The sequence below is a fragment of the Sciurus vulgaris genome (assembly GCF_902686455.1).
Source record: "Sciurus vulgaris genome assembly, chromosome: 6".
Lineage (NCBI taxonomy): Eukaryota > Metazoa > Chordata > Mammalia > Rodentia > Sciuridae > Sciurus > Sciurus vulgaris.
In genome coordinates, this window is record NC_136466.1 from 70,121,376 (window position 1) to 70,135,836 (window position 14,461).

The 14,461-nt window shown below is 51.6% G+C and overlaps 2 protein-coding genes across 3 annotated transcripts; one reads left to right on the forward strand and one right to left on the reverse strand.

Moving 5' to 3' along the window:
- The first annotated feature begins 12 nt into the window (after positions 1 to 12).
- On the forward strand, positions 13 to 10,130 carry FCHSD1 (FCH and double SH3 domains 1). Its single transcript, XM_079144400.1, has 20 exons — positions 13 to 123; positions 356 to 453; positions 1,007 to 1,052; positions 1,444 to 1,511; positions 1,853 to 1,988; positions 2,075 to 2,211; positions 2,304 to 2,367; positions 3,205 to 3,333; positions 3,945 to 4,067; positions 4,253 to 4,348; positions 4,704 to 4,823; positions 5,216 to 5,320; positions 5,476 to 5,637; positions 6,795 to 6,923; positions 7,002 to 7,085; positions 7,252 to 7,369; positions 7,506 to 7,726; positions 8,501 to 8,588; positions 9,580 to 9,635; positions 9,774 to 10,130. Exons 1-20 carry the CDS (start codon positions 103 to 105, stop codon positions 9,837 to 9,839), a joined length of 2,067 nt encoding a protein of 688 aa, XP_079000526.1. The 5' UTR covers positions 13 to 102; the 3' UTR covers positions 9,840 to 10,130.
- A 135-nt stretch (positions 10,131 to 10,265) lies between these two features.
- Positions 10,266 to 14,412, reverse strand: RELL2 (RELT like 2). Of its 2 annotated transcripts, none has more exons than XM_079144392.1 (8): positions 13,632 to 14,412; positions 12,956 to 13,195; positions 12,500 to 12,565; positions 12,342 to 12,408; positions 11,714 to 11,899; positions 11,083 to 11,464; positions 10,936 to 10,969; positions 10,266 to 10,674 (listed from the first exon to the last, which is right to left on the reverse strand). In XM_079144392.1, exons 2-7 carry the CDS (start codon positions 13,137 to 13,139, stop codon positions 10,937 to 10,939), a joined length of 918 nt encoding a protein of 305 aa, XP_079000518.1. In that variant the 5' UTR covers positions 13,140 to 13,195; positions 13,632 to 14,412; the 3' UTR covers positions 10,266 to 10,674; position 10,936. The 2 variants fall into 2 exon arrangements, with proteins under 2 accessions (XP_079000518.1, XP_079000519.1); XM_079144393.1 differs by having other exon boundaries at positions 13,625 to 14,412.
- Positions 14,413 to 14,461: the final 49 nt, after the last annotated feature.

The window sequence follows — 14,461 nt, forward strand, 5'->3', positions numbered from 1 at the left end:
AGCGAGGGCGGAGCCGGGCCAGGCCTGGGGCGGGGCCTCACCGGGGGCGGGTCTTTGTCGAGTTCCGGAGTCGAGTCGCTGGCTGCCTTGACCAGAGCAGAGATGCAGCCGCCGCCCCGAAAAGTGAGATTGGCCTGGGAATGGGGACTCCTGGCGGTTTGGGGGAGCGGAGGGACCCCAGGGGGTAACTGACCCGGGGTAAAAGACCGGGAGCGGGAAGGGGTCAGAACCCAGCCCTGAAGCAACCGAGGAAACAGTTCAGCCCCTCCCCGGCCCCGCCCCCTCACCTCTCCCTGTGCGAAATGTTTTTTAGGTCCCCACGCCTGGGGTCTTAAATCTCCCCTCAATCCTACAGGTTAAGCCCGCCCAAGAGGTGAAGCTTCGCTTCCTGGAGCAGCTGAGCATCCTTCAGACCCGGCAACAGAAGGAGGCTGATCTGCTGGAGGACATCAGGTAGCCCTTGACCCCTCATTTTCACTTACCCTCAGCTTTGCTATAGCGCATACCTCTCCTCCCACAACATATATCTCCCGGTTACGGGAGAGAGGGAGGGTCTAGGAGCTGTCCAGCTACCCATTCAGGGCCCTCACCCTAGGCCTGTGTTTCCAGACATAGGAGATAAACAGAGACCCTCTTTCAAACCCTTTAACTCCACATCACTCTCCCCATGGTCCCCAATCAAGCTTAGGGCAGAATCCCCTCCCTCTTCCAGACCTGTTGGAAAGCTGGCGAACATCGTACTCAGGCCCCATCAGTCCTCACCTCCAAGCCCACAGATGGTTCTCCAGGAGTGGGGAGGATCCTGGGGCTCTGAGCAATGAGGCTGTCCTGTGTTGCAGCTGCCCGAGGTGATCTCAAGGACTCTGTCTTTTCTGTCCCATTCCCTCTGGGTCTAGTCACACTATGGGGATGGCTCCCCTCTTTCTACTGCCCTGGTTGAGGAGAGGATTGAGAGTGGTAAAACAGGACCAAACAATTACCCTCATCATACCCTCAATCTCCACAGATCTTACAGCAAGCAGAGGGCAGCCATTGAACGAGAGTATGGGCAGGTATGGGACTCTTCTATGGACCTTCCCTCTTGTTTTAGCCTCCTTTACACCACCAGAAATGTCCCTCCCTTACTGTGGTCAAGAACAAATGCCTAGAGTCAGGAAGACTTGTGTCAAATCTCTCATGTGCTATTTACTATTTGTGTGACCTTGGACAAGTTACTTTACATTTTTGGACTCAGTTTTCTTCTCTGTAAAATGGGAATAATAATACCCTACCTTTGTGCAGGGTTATTGTAAGGATTAAATAAGATAATGAATGTAAGGCATTTGGCAAAGCAAGTGGCACATATTATATATCCAAGAATAGTATTGTTATACTCTGGTCCTGTATTTTCCCAGTTGGGGTGGGTCTTCCAAAGAACTGGGCCTGTGATGGCTTTCTTACCAGGCACTCCAGAAACTGGCTGGGCCATTCCTGAAGAGGGAAGGGCAACGCAGTGGGGAGATGGACAGCAGGTGGGTCTAATGGAGGGGGAGGGCCAAAGGGGCCAAAATGTGATGGGGAGCTTAGCCTTAGAGACCTGTGGGGATGAAGGCCTAGTGGGGTGGGGAGGGCATGTGAGCTGCAGGTAGAGCTGACACAGCAGCAGGAGAGGAGCTGACCCAGCAAGGACACTGTGGGTGGGGGCGGTGGGGCAGGAGTGATCCTGTGGCTGAGCTAATGGGCTGATCGATTGATGGGCTCCCAGACAAGTGGGGGAAGGAAAGTACTCTGTCTCTCATGGTGTTGATGGGGGGTCTGATGAAGCTGTGGAGTGCTCCCCTCTTCAACACAGACCTTCTCTGGGGAGGGGCAGGACAGTGTTTGGTGCCTGGCGCTGCTTGCTGGATGCCACCGTGGCTGGGGGCCAAACCCGGCTCCAGGCGTCTGATCGATACCGTGACCTAGCGGGGGGCACAGGGCGGAGTGCCAAGGAGCAGGTGCTTAGGAAGGTATGGCTCAGTGGATGGGGTGAAGGAAGAGTTGGCTTGGCACTGGAGGTAGTCTGGGTCAAGATTTTCTGTGTCCATGCCACTAGGGAACAGAGAGTCTGCAGAGGGCGCAGGCAGAGGTGCTGCAGTCTGTCCGGGAACTGAGCCGAAGTCGGAAGTTGTATGGGCAGCGGGAGCGTGTATGGGCCTTGGCACAGGAGAAAGCAGCTGATGTCCAGGCCAGGTCGGCCCAAAGTCAGGGTATGGGGAGGTATGGGGTAGAGTCAAGGCTTCAAAGCTGGGCCTGATACCTATTCCTCTCCTTTACTTGCGCAGGCTGAACCGAAGTGACCATGGGATCTTCCATTCTCGGACCAGTCTCCAGAAACTAAGTGCTAAGGTCTGGGGGATTAGGGCCTGAGTGGGGGCAGAGGGCTGAGTGGTTTGGAATCTAATGTCATAAGTATCAGAGCCTGGTTGAATCCAGGCTCCCCTATTTCTTAAGTAGTTGACCAAGGTTAACTTACTTATTTCTCTGAGCCTCATTTTCTTCATCTGCACAATGGAAATAATATCTTTCTTTATGACTCCTTTAATATGTATTTATTCTGTGCATTAGGCACTATTCTACCCCTTAGGGATGCAATGCGCAATGTGACCAGTGGAGTTATTGCCCTCACAGCCTGGTTGAGGGAGACAGAATATATAAACAAATAATCCGATGAAGATGGAAATAAAACAAGGTGTTATATTGAAGGGTAAAAAAGAAGTGTGATTTAGAGAGAAGGCCTCTTTGAACAAGTGGCCTGAGTGTCAAGATGGGGCCAGCCATGAAAGATCTAAGGAAAGAACATCCCAGAGAGAGGGAATGGTGAATGGAAAGGTCCTGAGGTAGGCTCAAGGAACTGAGAGGAGTTCCTTTGTAGGCTTAAGAAATTGAGAGAAGGCCAGTGTGCTGGAACCCTGTAAGGGGAGAGCACTTGAAAAGAGGTCAGAGAGGTTACAGGGGTCAATTCATGTTGGACCCAGTAGACCACCATAGAGAAGTTTGGATTTTATTTTTGATGTATATAGAAGCCACTAGAGCAGGAGTTTGAGCAGGAGTTGTATGTAAAATTTTTAGTATAATATCAGGCATGCAGTAAATCTTCAATAATGTAAGAATTCAGTCTGGATCTGGGTTCTGGATTGGCTTTGAATCCAGGGCTCTCTGTTGACACCCGTTTTCCCCTCCTAGCTGTCTGCCCAATCAGCCCAGTACTCTCAGCAACTGCGAGCAGCCCGCAATGAGTACCTGCTCAACTTGGTGGCTACCAATGCCCACCTTGACCACTACTACCAGGAGGAACTGCCAGCTCTGCTCAAGGCCAGTCCTTACCCAAATTACCCCTACCCCTCAGGAAGTGAGGAGAATTCCTGTGCTTCCACTCCCCATGAGGCTGGCTGGTGCCAGGGACCTAGTCTGCTTATAGTGGGTAGAAAATATATACTTGGCTTCTGGCTGCATGATATCATATAGGACGCTTAACTCCTTTGAACCTCCTATTTCTCATCAGGGTTAGCCATACTTCTGCCTACCTTATAACACCAGTGAGGTTCAAGGAAGAGAATGGATGTGAAAGTGGTTTTCAAACTGTTAAGTGGAGCTGTGGGTATAGCTCAGTGGTAGAGTACTGGCCTAGCATAGCCACTGACATCCTGTCTTCTCAGACATCATCCCCTCTACTCCTCTTTCTGATGGGGAGGGGAAAATAAGGAGGCAGAGGGTGGACACATTGTTTAGGGTTTAATACCTAATACCACACAAAGAAATTGATAAGTAGTGGTATACATATATGAGGGCCTATAATTAGAAGCAGTAATAATGCCTTACTCCTCTCTTTCCCATCCCTCATGTCCATCCCCCACCCATACTTGGACAGTGAACTTGCTCTGTTGTTGAGGCCTGAGAGAAAAGTGTCTTGGGGTTCTCTCCAGGCCTTGGTCAGTGAGTTGTCAGAACACTTGAGGGACCCTCTGAACTTACTGAGCCGTGCTGAGCTGGAAGCTGCAGAGGTAGCCTTGGAACATGCCCGCCTTGGAGGGCAGGCAACCTCCCAGGTGAGAGTTAGGGACTGTGGGAGCTCCCTTTGAGGTCCTTTTAATGCTTCTCTCTCAATAAAGACCTCCACATTGCATATGTGCCCCTTTTCTTCTTACCTTGTCCTTCTCCTTCTAAGAGGTGCTGGGGACAGGGTTGGAGGGGGGTCCAGTGAGTGGGCCACCATGTCTTTTCCCACCCCCAGGTAAACTGGGAGCAGGATGTAAAGCTGTTTCTTCAGGAGTCTGGAGTCTTTTCCCCAACCCCACCTCAGCAGTTTCAGCCAGCAGGGGCCGATCAGGTGAGACTTCCCTGCTGGTTGAAACCAAGCCAAATATAAGTGGTTTAGGTCTCCTGTCCTATTATTCTTGTCCTAGTACTAACTCAGTGACTCTTAACTCAGAACACCAGTTCATTTCCCTCTTACCAGGACATACAAACACACCTCGTTCCACCATTCAATCACTTCACTTCTACTTTCTTCCCCCTGTCCCTCACTTGGATCCTATTCCTGTGATCCTGTGTTCCTGTGATTCAGACATGTGCTCCCACCTTTGTTCTTATCCTTGGAGTCTAAGGTAAAGAGAGGTAAAAGGAGGAAACTGGGAAGAAGGATGACCTCAGATCTTTCTCCCATCAACCCCTGTTCCATTCAGGTGTGTGCCCTTGAGAGGGGAGCAGGAGGTACCGCTGGGGAGAGTGGCCTAGAGAAAGAGATCCAGCGCTGGACAAGCCGAGCCGCCCGAGACTACAAGATCCAGCACCATGGGCATTGGGTGAGGTGGGGGTGCAGGTGTTGTGGGGTGGGCAAGAATTGCTGAAGATGGGGATCATGGAGACATTGGGGGTATCATGGGACTACAGACAGGATGGGAAGGAAAGGCACTTTAACATAACAATATGACTCAGTAATTAAGAGCAGTTTTTGGATTGAGGCTGACCTGGGTTCAAATTCTCTTCTGTTGCTTCTGAATTCTGTAATCCTGGGTAAGGGAATGACTTCACCTCTCTGGATTATAGTTTCCTCATCACTACAGTGGGGCCAATAATAGCACCCACCTTATAGGGAAGATTAAATGACATAATGCAAGTGATGCAACTAGCAGGGTACCAGGCCCAGAGTAAGTTATGGCCCACAGTATTGCCACCCACCCTTCTTCCTCACCAGGTGCTGCAGCGACTCGAGCAAAGACGGCAGCAGGCTCCAGAGCGTGAGGCCCCAGGCATAGAACAGCGACTACAGGAAGTAAGGGAGAGCATTCGTCGGGCACAGGTGAGGCACAGCCCTAGGCTTAGAGACATTAAGGTTCTATTCCTCAGCAACACCCCCTCCATTCCTCTTTCTGATGCGGGGCAGGGGGGAAGTAAGGTGGCAGAGGGCAGATGTAATTGGCCAGGCTCCACTAATTCCCTTCCACATCGTGCCAGGTGAGCCAGGTGAAGGGGGCTGCTCGGCTGGCCCTGCTGCAGGGGGCTGGCCTGGATGTGCAGCACTGGCTGAAGCCAGCCATGACCCAGGCCCAGGATGAGGTGGAACAAGAGCGACGGCTCAGTGAGGCTCGGCTGTCCCAGAGGGACCTCTCCCCAACGGTGAGCTTCTCCCCAATTCAAGCCACACATACTCAGGAGGATAAAGCTCCCCAGTGGAAGGCAGGCCCTGTAAACTGGATGACAGCAGTACTTAACTCAGAAGGCCATTGTGTGGCTTAAATGAGATCATTTATATGTCTTCGCAGGATTTCTGGCCTAGAGAGTCCTCAATAAACTTTTATTAGGAGTATAAAATGATGGTTAAGAACTCAGGTTCTCCCAGGTACTGTGGCATATGCCTGTAATCCCAGTGGCTCGGGAGGCTGAGGCAGAAGGATCAAGAGTTCAAAGCTAGCCTCAGCAAAAGCGAGGTGCTAAGCAACTCAGTAAGACCCTGTCTCTAAATAAAATACAAAAAAAGGAGTGGGGATGTGGCTCAGTGGTTGAGTGCCCCTGAGTTCAAGCCCTAGTACCTCCCCTCAAAAAACTCAGGGTCTAGCCAGGCACAGTGGAGCACACCTGTAATCCCGGCTCAGGAGGTTGAGACAGGAGAATCACAAGTTTGAGGCCAGCCTCAGCAACAGTAAAAGCCTACCTCAAAATAAAAAATAAAAAGGGCTGAGAATATAACTCAGTAGTAAAGTATTCCTGGATTTAATCCCAGTATCGAACCAAACCAAACCAAACCAAACAAAAAACTCAGGTTCTGGGAGTAAATGGTTTGAATATCAGCCACTCTACTTCCGAGCTGTGTAATCTTAGAAAGTGACTTAACTTTTCTGAGCCTCAGTTTCTTAAAATAAAAAGAGGGGGAAGGTGGGGGGAAGGAAAAAATAATAGAATGAATCAAACACCATTACCCCATGTCAGTGTATGATTACACAAATGGTATGCCTCTACTTCATGTACAGAGAAACAAGTTGTACCCCATTTGTTTACAATAAAGAAAGAAAGAAGAAAAAAAAAGAGGTTAATAGTTATGCAAATTATGATGATTAAGTGAAACAATGTATATAGTTAACATGTACTGGGGATACTTTAACCACTCAGTTGCTGTAACTCTGCAATTATGTAGTATCATCCTGCTCTGTGGTGATTTTGGTTGTGAGGTATGGTGATTGGTTCAGGAGTACCACCTTCAGGAAGATCCTAGGTGTCCTTTAGAGGTAGGATGGAGAAGGGGCCCCATAATGATGTCTACCTCTGCCCTTCTCTAGGCTGAAGATGCTGAGCTTTCTGACTTTGATGAATGTGAAGAGGCAGGGGAGCTCTTTGAGGAGCCTGCCCCACCAGCCCTAGCCACCAGGCCCTTCCCCTGCCCCGCACATGTGGTATTTGGCTATCAGGTATGAATGGGAATGGGGACTTCATATGCGTAACCATAAAAGACAGCCAAATCCTGAATCCTTCCTTGTGGGGCTTAGGCAGGGCATGAGGATGAGCTGACCATCACGGAGGGTGAGTGGCTGGAGGTCATAGAGGAGGGAGATGCTGATGAATGGGTCAAGGTATGTATGGGACCCTGGGTTCTGATCTTGGGTTGGGGGTAGTGGGAAGACTTCTTTTTATCCTGCAAGTATCTACCCAGGTAAGCTAGAAACCAAAGTGGAGGAGAGCCAGGGCCATTGACTGCCTAGGTAAATCTGATACCTATTCACATTGCTGGGTGAGCAGGCTCGGAACCAACATGGCGAGGTAGGCTTTGTGCCTGAGCGGTATCTCAACTTCCTGGATCTTTCCCTTCCTGAGAGTGGCCGTGACAGTGACAATCCCTCGGGTGTAGAGCCCACAGGTAGGAAAGGCTGAATCTGGCCTAGGGATCCTGAATATGGATATGAATTATTGGGTGGTTTTGATCCTGGGTTGTCATGGTCCTAGGGTACTGCCACCCATTTCCTTCTCTCACCGTCTCTCCTGGGCTTCTACAGCATTCCTTGCCCGTGCACTATATAGCTACACTGGACAGAGTGAAGAAGAACTGAGCTTCCCAGAAGGGGCACTCATCCGCCTGCTACCTCGGGCCCAAGATGGAGTGGATGATGGCTTCTGGAGGGGAGAATTTGGAGGCCATGTTGGGGTCTTCCCCTCCCTGCTGGTGGAGGAGCTGCTTGGCCCTCCAGGGCCACCTGAACTCTGTGACCCTGAACAGGTGAGGATTCAGTCTCCTTGGATCCCAGCTACCTCTGGGTTGATCCTCTCACTCCAGGAAGGCCCATATTCATTTTAATGCCCCAGCTTCTCCCCAGTTTTACCTCCTGTGGTGGTTTGGGCCTTCCCATCTCCTTTGGCTGGGCAGAGAGAGAAAAGGGAAATTAAGGCAAACTTCATAGGAGTTTGGAGGACTTTAGATTCAACTCTTCTATTGCATGACCTTAGACAATGACTTAACCTCTCTAAGCTGGTTTCTGCATGTGTAAAATGGAGATAATAATACCTGCGTTAGCAGGCTCACTATCATGACTAGAGATAATAAATGTAAAGCCCTTACCACTATGGCACACTGGAAAAGTTTAAATTTTGATGCTTATTGCCATAAGACAGCATGAAGATCATAATTGGGAGTTAAGAGACCTGGGTTCTAGCCAGCACTATGCCACTAACTCTGTGAACTTTGACAAATGGCCCAATATGAATCTCACTTCTAACATGAGTCATATGTTATAACTACCCCTATCTTATGGGGTGGTGAGGATAGAATGAAATAAGGTATGTGCAGTACTAGCAGAATACCTGAGACAAAGTAAGCATTCAGTACGCACTGACTATTGAAATAGATATCAGTTATAACCCCTACCTAGATATGAGCATTTGGCCATTTTCTGTATTGGGAAGTGAGAGAACAGGAATTGAAAGTGGGATAAGAGGAATAACTGGTGAAGCCTTCTCAATGCCAGGAATAACTCTATGCCCGCCCTACCTCCAGACACTGCCATCTCCTTCTCCTCCCAGTTTCTCCCCACCTGCACCCACCTGTGCCTTGGATGGACCCTCTGCACCTGTCCTGCCTGGAGGTGAGTAGAGGGAATTGAGAGCTCTGGAAAGAAATGACAAGGAGGTTTTACTCCACTCCTCTGTGTGCCCTCAGTACACACACCTTCCAGTAAAGTCCACTGGGGTTTGATGAGGAGAAGAGCATGGCTTTGGAGCCAGGCTGACCTGGTTCAAACCTTGCTGTGTCACTTCCTAGTGTGTAACTTGAGGTGGGATGTTTAAATTGTCTGGTACTTGGTTTATGTGCTTTAAAAAGTGAAGAGACAGGTACTACTTTATTAAATTGTTTAGAGTTAGAAAAAATGTAGAGTATATAGCATTGTTCTTGGCACATAATAAACATGTGAATAGTAGCTATTTTATTACTATTGTTATTTTTCAAAATAAGCCATATTCTCTTACTGTGTTCTTCCAGAATGCCTTTGTTCTTAGTTGTCTCGAACCCTGTAAATACCTAACTTTGCTGTCATCCTTACTCCTCTTGACATTTTTTTCTTTTTTGTGGTGTTTGGGGATCAATTCCAGGCCTTTGTGCATACTAGGCAAGTGTTCTATCACTGAGCTACAACTCCAGCCTCCCCCCACCCTTTCCTTTTTCCCTCTTGGAATGCTCACCTTTCTAAAACCTTCTGGAACTTAATACTCAGTCACTCTCCCTGATTCCCTGAAGTCATTGCCATCTCTAATACCTCTGGTTCACCTTGAATGACTTCACACTCACATATTCATTGTGTTTGTTCGTGTTTCATTACCGGGTTCCTGAGAGCCACTGGGAGGTGGGCAGAGCCATGTATCCCACCTTCCATTCTTTGGTCCCTTGACCAGATATGATTATATAGCACCTTCCCAATAAGTGTTTGTTGAGGATGGATGAATTAATGCATTGATTTTATAGCTCAGGTTGGTGACTATTCATTAATTCAGCAAATACTTACAGAGTGCCATTGTCCTAAGTGCTAGAGATGTAGCATTGAACAAAGCCTGAAGACTGACTGTGCTTCTTGTTTCCAGATAAAGCCCTGGATAGCCCTGGACCCCTAGACTTGATGGCACCTCGACTTAGGCCGGTAAGGGGCTCTGCCTTGGAGGAGACTATGTGCACAGGGATCATTTCAACTGGTTCTGTGTTGTCTACTAGACTGAGGGCATGGACAGGAATACCACCAAGAGAGGACTCTGGAGAACTAACTGTTTGTTCCCCACAGATGCGTCCACCACCTCCCCCACCGGCTAAAGCCCCAGATCCTGGCCACCCAGATTCCCTCACCTGAAGCCCGGGTATCAGTGCCCCCAAGTGATGCTGTTGCCCTATCTCCATGCTGTCAGAGACCTCCCCTCAATGATCCACAGCCACACAGCCAAAAGCTAGAATCTTTCCTACGTCCACTCTTACCTCCAGGTTTAGAAACTTCCCCCCTCCCAATTTTTGGGGAAAAAAATCCATTTTTCCAATTGTCCTCCTGCCGCCTTTAGGGTTGTACTACCCCTTTGTCTGCCATCATCCCATCTCTAAGGTGATGAAATACCCTGAAATCTCTGGGGCTGAATTACTTCCCCAAAGTCTTGACTGGCTCTGATCTATCTGGTCTCCACCCTGGCTCTGTAGCCCACCCCACTTTAGATGCCAGGGTCACTGGGGTTGGAGCTGGGAGAGGAGCTAGCCTTGGGAGTCAGAAGGAGCCAGTATGCAAAGCAGCTGTAATGGTCTGAGCGGATTTATTGACAGTGAATAAAGGGCATGAAGGCCAAGCCAGGGCCTGGACCTCTTTTGCCAAGAGGGCAGGGAGCCTAAGGTGCTATTGCTTTTGGGCCCCACCAAGGGCAGGGACCTGGTCCCAGCTGCCACGCTCCATCATGTGGAGCGAGGTGTTGGGGAAGGCAGGCCAGGCAGCCTGTTGGCAGGTAGGGGAAGAGGAAGAAACTGAGGGTCCAGGAGTGGAAGAACTTTTCCCAAAGTCCCCCAGACTAAGACCGTGCAACTCCAGGTGAAAGTAGATCTGGTCCCTCAACTGGGGGCCAGTGCTGTCCAGTGAAGGGGAGGGCCTTCCTGCCCACTCACTTTTGGCCCTGCCAGCTGGTAGTCCATCAGCACAATGAAGAATGAGGCTTGGAGAAAAGGAAGGGGAACAGAGTTGCTTCCTGTTTAAGCCCTGTCCTGGCTTTTCTCCAGGGGCTGCAGGACCCTCCCTATTGTCTGGAGCACATACCCATTCCCCACCACCAGCCAAGGAATTTGTAGCAGAGGCTTAGCCTGGGGTTCAGGGAAATGATGAGTTAACCTGGGGTCTCAGGGAGATGATGGGCTAAGTAGTTTAGGTAGAGGGTGGAAGGACAAGATTATCTGATTTGGGACTCAGTCAGACTCACCTCACATACCCCCTGCTCCCTGTGGTGGAGACACCTGAGAGAAAGGGGAGACATCAACAGTGGGAATGAGGGTGGTTCATATCACTGCTGTCCGGAGTAGCGGGCAATAAAACTGAGCCATGTGCAGCCCTGGCCATGTCTTCATACCTGGTGATCTGAGGAGTCTGGTTTGCTTGGCTGTCCATTTGCCTCTTGACTGGGCAGCCTTGGGCTTGGGCTCAGGATCCTCCCTCTGGCCCCCAGTGTTGATTCTGCAGAGGCTCCAGGGTTCCCCTCAAGTCCACAAGGGACTAGACTGCTGTCCTTGAGTCTTCCATTCTGCACTGGGGGCCTGGCTAGTGACTGGGGCTGTGGCTCCTCAGGGGGCAGCCTCTCAATGACAGGCATCCCTGTCCTGGGTGGCCTTCCTCCAGATCCCTGACCACCCCCTGGGTCCTGCCCCCCACCAGAGCCCCAGCTTCTGTCCGTGGGGGAACCATCACGATGCTCATGCAGCCCATAACGCTTCTCAATGTGTGTCACCCGGAACCTGGGAGGGGAGAGAACACTGTGGCTTAGGACAACTCAGAGGCTGCCTGGCATTCCCCTCTGACCACAGACATTCTAGGTTTTATGGCCACTACCCTCTGGCCTAGGATAGAAGAGGTCTTCTCAGATTGTGGAACCCTGCTGCAGCTTCCAGTCCAGCAGGAAAGAGCTAGGGCAACTTTGGGGTCCGGTTCCTGATCATTGGGGTCCCCACCTCAACCTCCTTTTTCCTGGAGCACTGTGTCCCCACCTGCCCACAGAGAACACGGTGGTCTCTCCAGGTCGGGGGCGGCTTTTTCCTTCCTTGGACCTTCCCTGACGAACAAGTGGGGGCCTCTTGCTGCGGCTGCAGTGGATGCACGGGGCTGCAGAGCCCAGATGCACTGTGTGATGATGGGAGGGAGCTCCATCCTGTATGCTGGAGGTGGCATCCACGCTGGACAGTAGGGAGGAGGGAGCAGAAATGATATTTCTATTTCCCTTCTTGTTTCATTTCCTCCAATTCTTTCAGCATGCTTTTCAAACTCCCAAAAGCCCCACTTTTTCCAGGTCCCAACATTATTTTATCTGTTTAATAAATTTAATATTAAGTTGTGAATGACTGTATTTTTCCTTCTGGCCCTGTTTGCTAAAAAGAGAGCAAAGCTTAAATAAAAAGTGGCACTATAGGTGAATATTGTTAGGCTTGATGATATCTAGATGGGAGACATGGTTTGAAAGACTTAGGATTTCTATAAAAATTATTTTTTCCTATAAGTAAGCCAGCTTGCCCTCCCCCAACCCCAAACACACAATGATACTGGGAAAAGTGACTGTGCTGGAAGAGAGGGTACTCTCCAAGGCAAGCTAAGTCATGCTGGCCCTTGTTTCCAGCTCACCTGGAGAGCTGCACTGTCCCTTCTCCTTCACTGTCCCCCAGCATCTCCTTCAAGGCCTCAGCATTGGCTGAGGGGAGAAGGAAAAGAGGGAGTCAGTGGAGGGGGAGGTCAGGGCAAGAGTCGGGGTGGGAGGGAGCCATGGGTCAGCCTACACCCACCTTCATTTTGGATGATGCAGCGAACAATCCTCTCTACTGTGTCCTCATTCACGTCATCATCCTCAGCTGAAGGATGAAAGAGGTTGGCAAGGAAATGGAAAATGAGTCAGCTTTGGGGGAACATGACCTGATGGCCCCCATGGCTAATTCTCAAGGCATATCCATTTACCTATTTGCCACTGTGCTGGACCTTATTATTTCAGGGGCCAGAAAAGATGGGGTAGGAAATAGGAGCCTAATACTTCCATCAGTGAGCCCTTCCTGCCCATGCTGCTTTCTCTAGCATTGCTTTCAGGGTGGTGTCACCCTACTTGCTGACTCGAGAATGCATCATTAGGCTTCCTTCAGGCTTGATCAGGAATTGACCTGGGTCTTTCAGCCAGAGAGGCAGAAAGAGATGTGGGGAAAGGGATAGGAGAGAAAGGTGACTGAGCCAGGTTTCTAGGCTCCACTCACGCGGCTGGAGCTGGGTGTCGTCAGGCTCCGAGCCCCTAGACGTGCGGCAGCGGTAGCCTTTCTTCTTGAGCACGTGGCAGATCATGAAGCCTACTAGGCCCATAAGGAAGAAGACCAGCACAAGCAGGAAGAGCATGTACAGACCATGTTGGGGCGGCTCCAGGTCAGGCTGTGGTTCCGACATGAGGCCCTGGGGGGCGAGCGCGGGCCAGGGCGCCTCCTGGGTTTAGGGGGCTGCAGCTGGGGATGAGGGAGGGTTACAAATGGGGTCCTCAGGATCTGAAACATACATGCCTGGGAGGCATGGCCCCACCCACTACCCAACCAGGGAGCTATCCGGGCCAGGGGTGCTGGTAGGCCAAGACCGCCCGAGGCTGCAGGCCAGACCCTGGCTGTACAAGTTCTCTGCCACGACCGGGGTCCCACATCCCCGACGCCTAGACCATTCCCCCTTTTTAGCTCGTCCCGCGGTTCCGTCCCTCCCAAGGACACTGCAGAACGAAATGGGACGAAATTCTTAGGCGGCCGGCGCAGACAACGCGCCTGAGTCAGCGTCCGCACCTCCTCCGCGCTGGCCTGAGCCAGGCCTTCTGTAGCCCCCTCCTCTCCCTGGTTTTCCGAATCCCTCCTCTCCCTTTAGGTTCCTCCCACCCCGACCACCTGGCCCACCCGGTACCGGTGGTTTGGTTCTGGTTCCGGCTCCGGCTCGGGTTCCCGCTCCAGGGGCGTCCTAGTCCGGCTCAGGGCCCCCGTCGCCCTCCCGGCGCTCATCCCTTGCTTCCTCCCCCTCCCCCCTACGCCGCCTCACCGGCTCCGGGCTGTGGCTGCGGATACCGGTGCCGCGGCAGGCGGGGGGAGGGAAGGATGGAGGGGGATGCGGACTGGTTGGGAGCCGCGACAGGCTCCGGACAATTCCAGCCCTGGGGAATGGAGAAGGGAGGCGCCTCCGCAGCCACCCTGGGTTCCCAAATGCCTTCTCTCCTTGCCCGCCCGGGACCAAGGGGCGGAGCGCAGGTGTGCGGGGCGCAGAGCGTGAGCCTTGCGCGCTTGTGAGCGCAAGTGAGATGCGCGCGTGACTGCGCCGTCCCCCCCACCATCGGGGGGAATGTGCGCCGCCGAGTCTGGGTCCGCGCGGGGACAGGAGGTCAGGTGGGGGTGCTCTTCACTGGTCTATCCGGCACGCCTGGCGTAGCTGCTGTCCTCAGATACCCCAGAGGAGTGGATAGCCAGGAATCTTTCCAGCCGGCTGGGGAAAACTGTCTTTCTGAGAGGGACAGCGTGGCCGGATCTTCAGAGCTTCCTAGGCAGGTGACCACGGCCTGCTCCCCGTTTGGGGCAAGTAGTTGGACGGAATGGCTCGGCTTCCTGAGGATATGACTCCCCGCCCGGAAAGAACTGGCTTTTGCATACTAGGACAGAGGCAACCGGTCTCCAGCCGAAGCCGGGTAGCTCACACCCCAGAACCTAGAACTGAGAAGCAAAGCGAGGGGCGGAACTCCCGCAGGG

What these genes read in the sequence shown, in the direction of transcription:
- RELL2 (XM_079144392.1), bottom strand. Translation starts at nt 13,139, where the DNA reads ATGTCGGAACCACAGCCTGACCTGGAGCCGCCCCAACATGGTCTGTAC. An exon ending in CTGCATCATCCAAAATGAAG is followed by an intron (nt 12,409 to 12,499) that starts GTGGGTGTAGGC and finishes TTCTCCCCTCAG; the next exon opens with CCAATGCTGAGGCCTTGAAG. An exon ending in ACCGTGTTCTCTGTGGGCAG is followed by an intron (nt 11,465 to 11,713) that starts GTGGGGACACAG and finishes CTCCCCTCCCAG; the next exon opens with GTTCCGGGTGACACACATTG.
- FCHSD1 (XM_079144400.1), top strand. Translation starts at nt 103, where the DNA reads ATGCAGCCGCCGCCCCGAAAA. An exon ending in AGCCAGCAGGGGCCGATCAG is followed by an intron (nt 4,349 to 4,703) that starts GTGAGACTTCCC and finishes TGTTCCATTCAG; the next exon opens with GTGTGTGCCCTTGAGAGGGG. An exon ending in ATGTGGTATTTGGCTATCAG is followed by an intron (nt 6,924 to 7,001) that starts GTATGAATGGGA and finishes TGTGGGGCTTAG; the next exon opens with GCAGGGCATGAGGATGAGCT.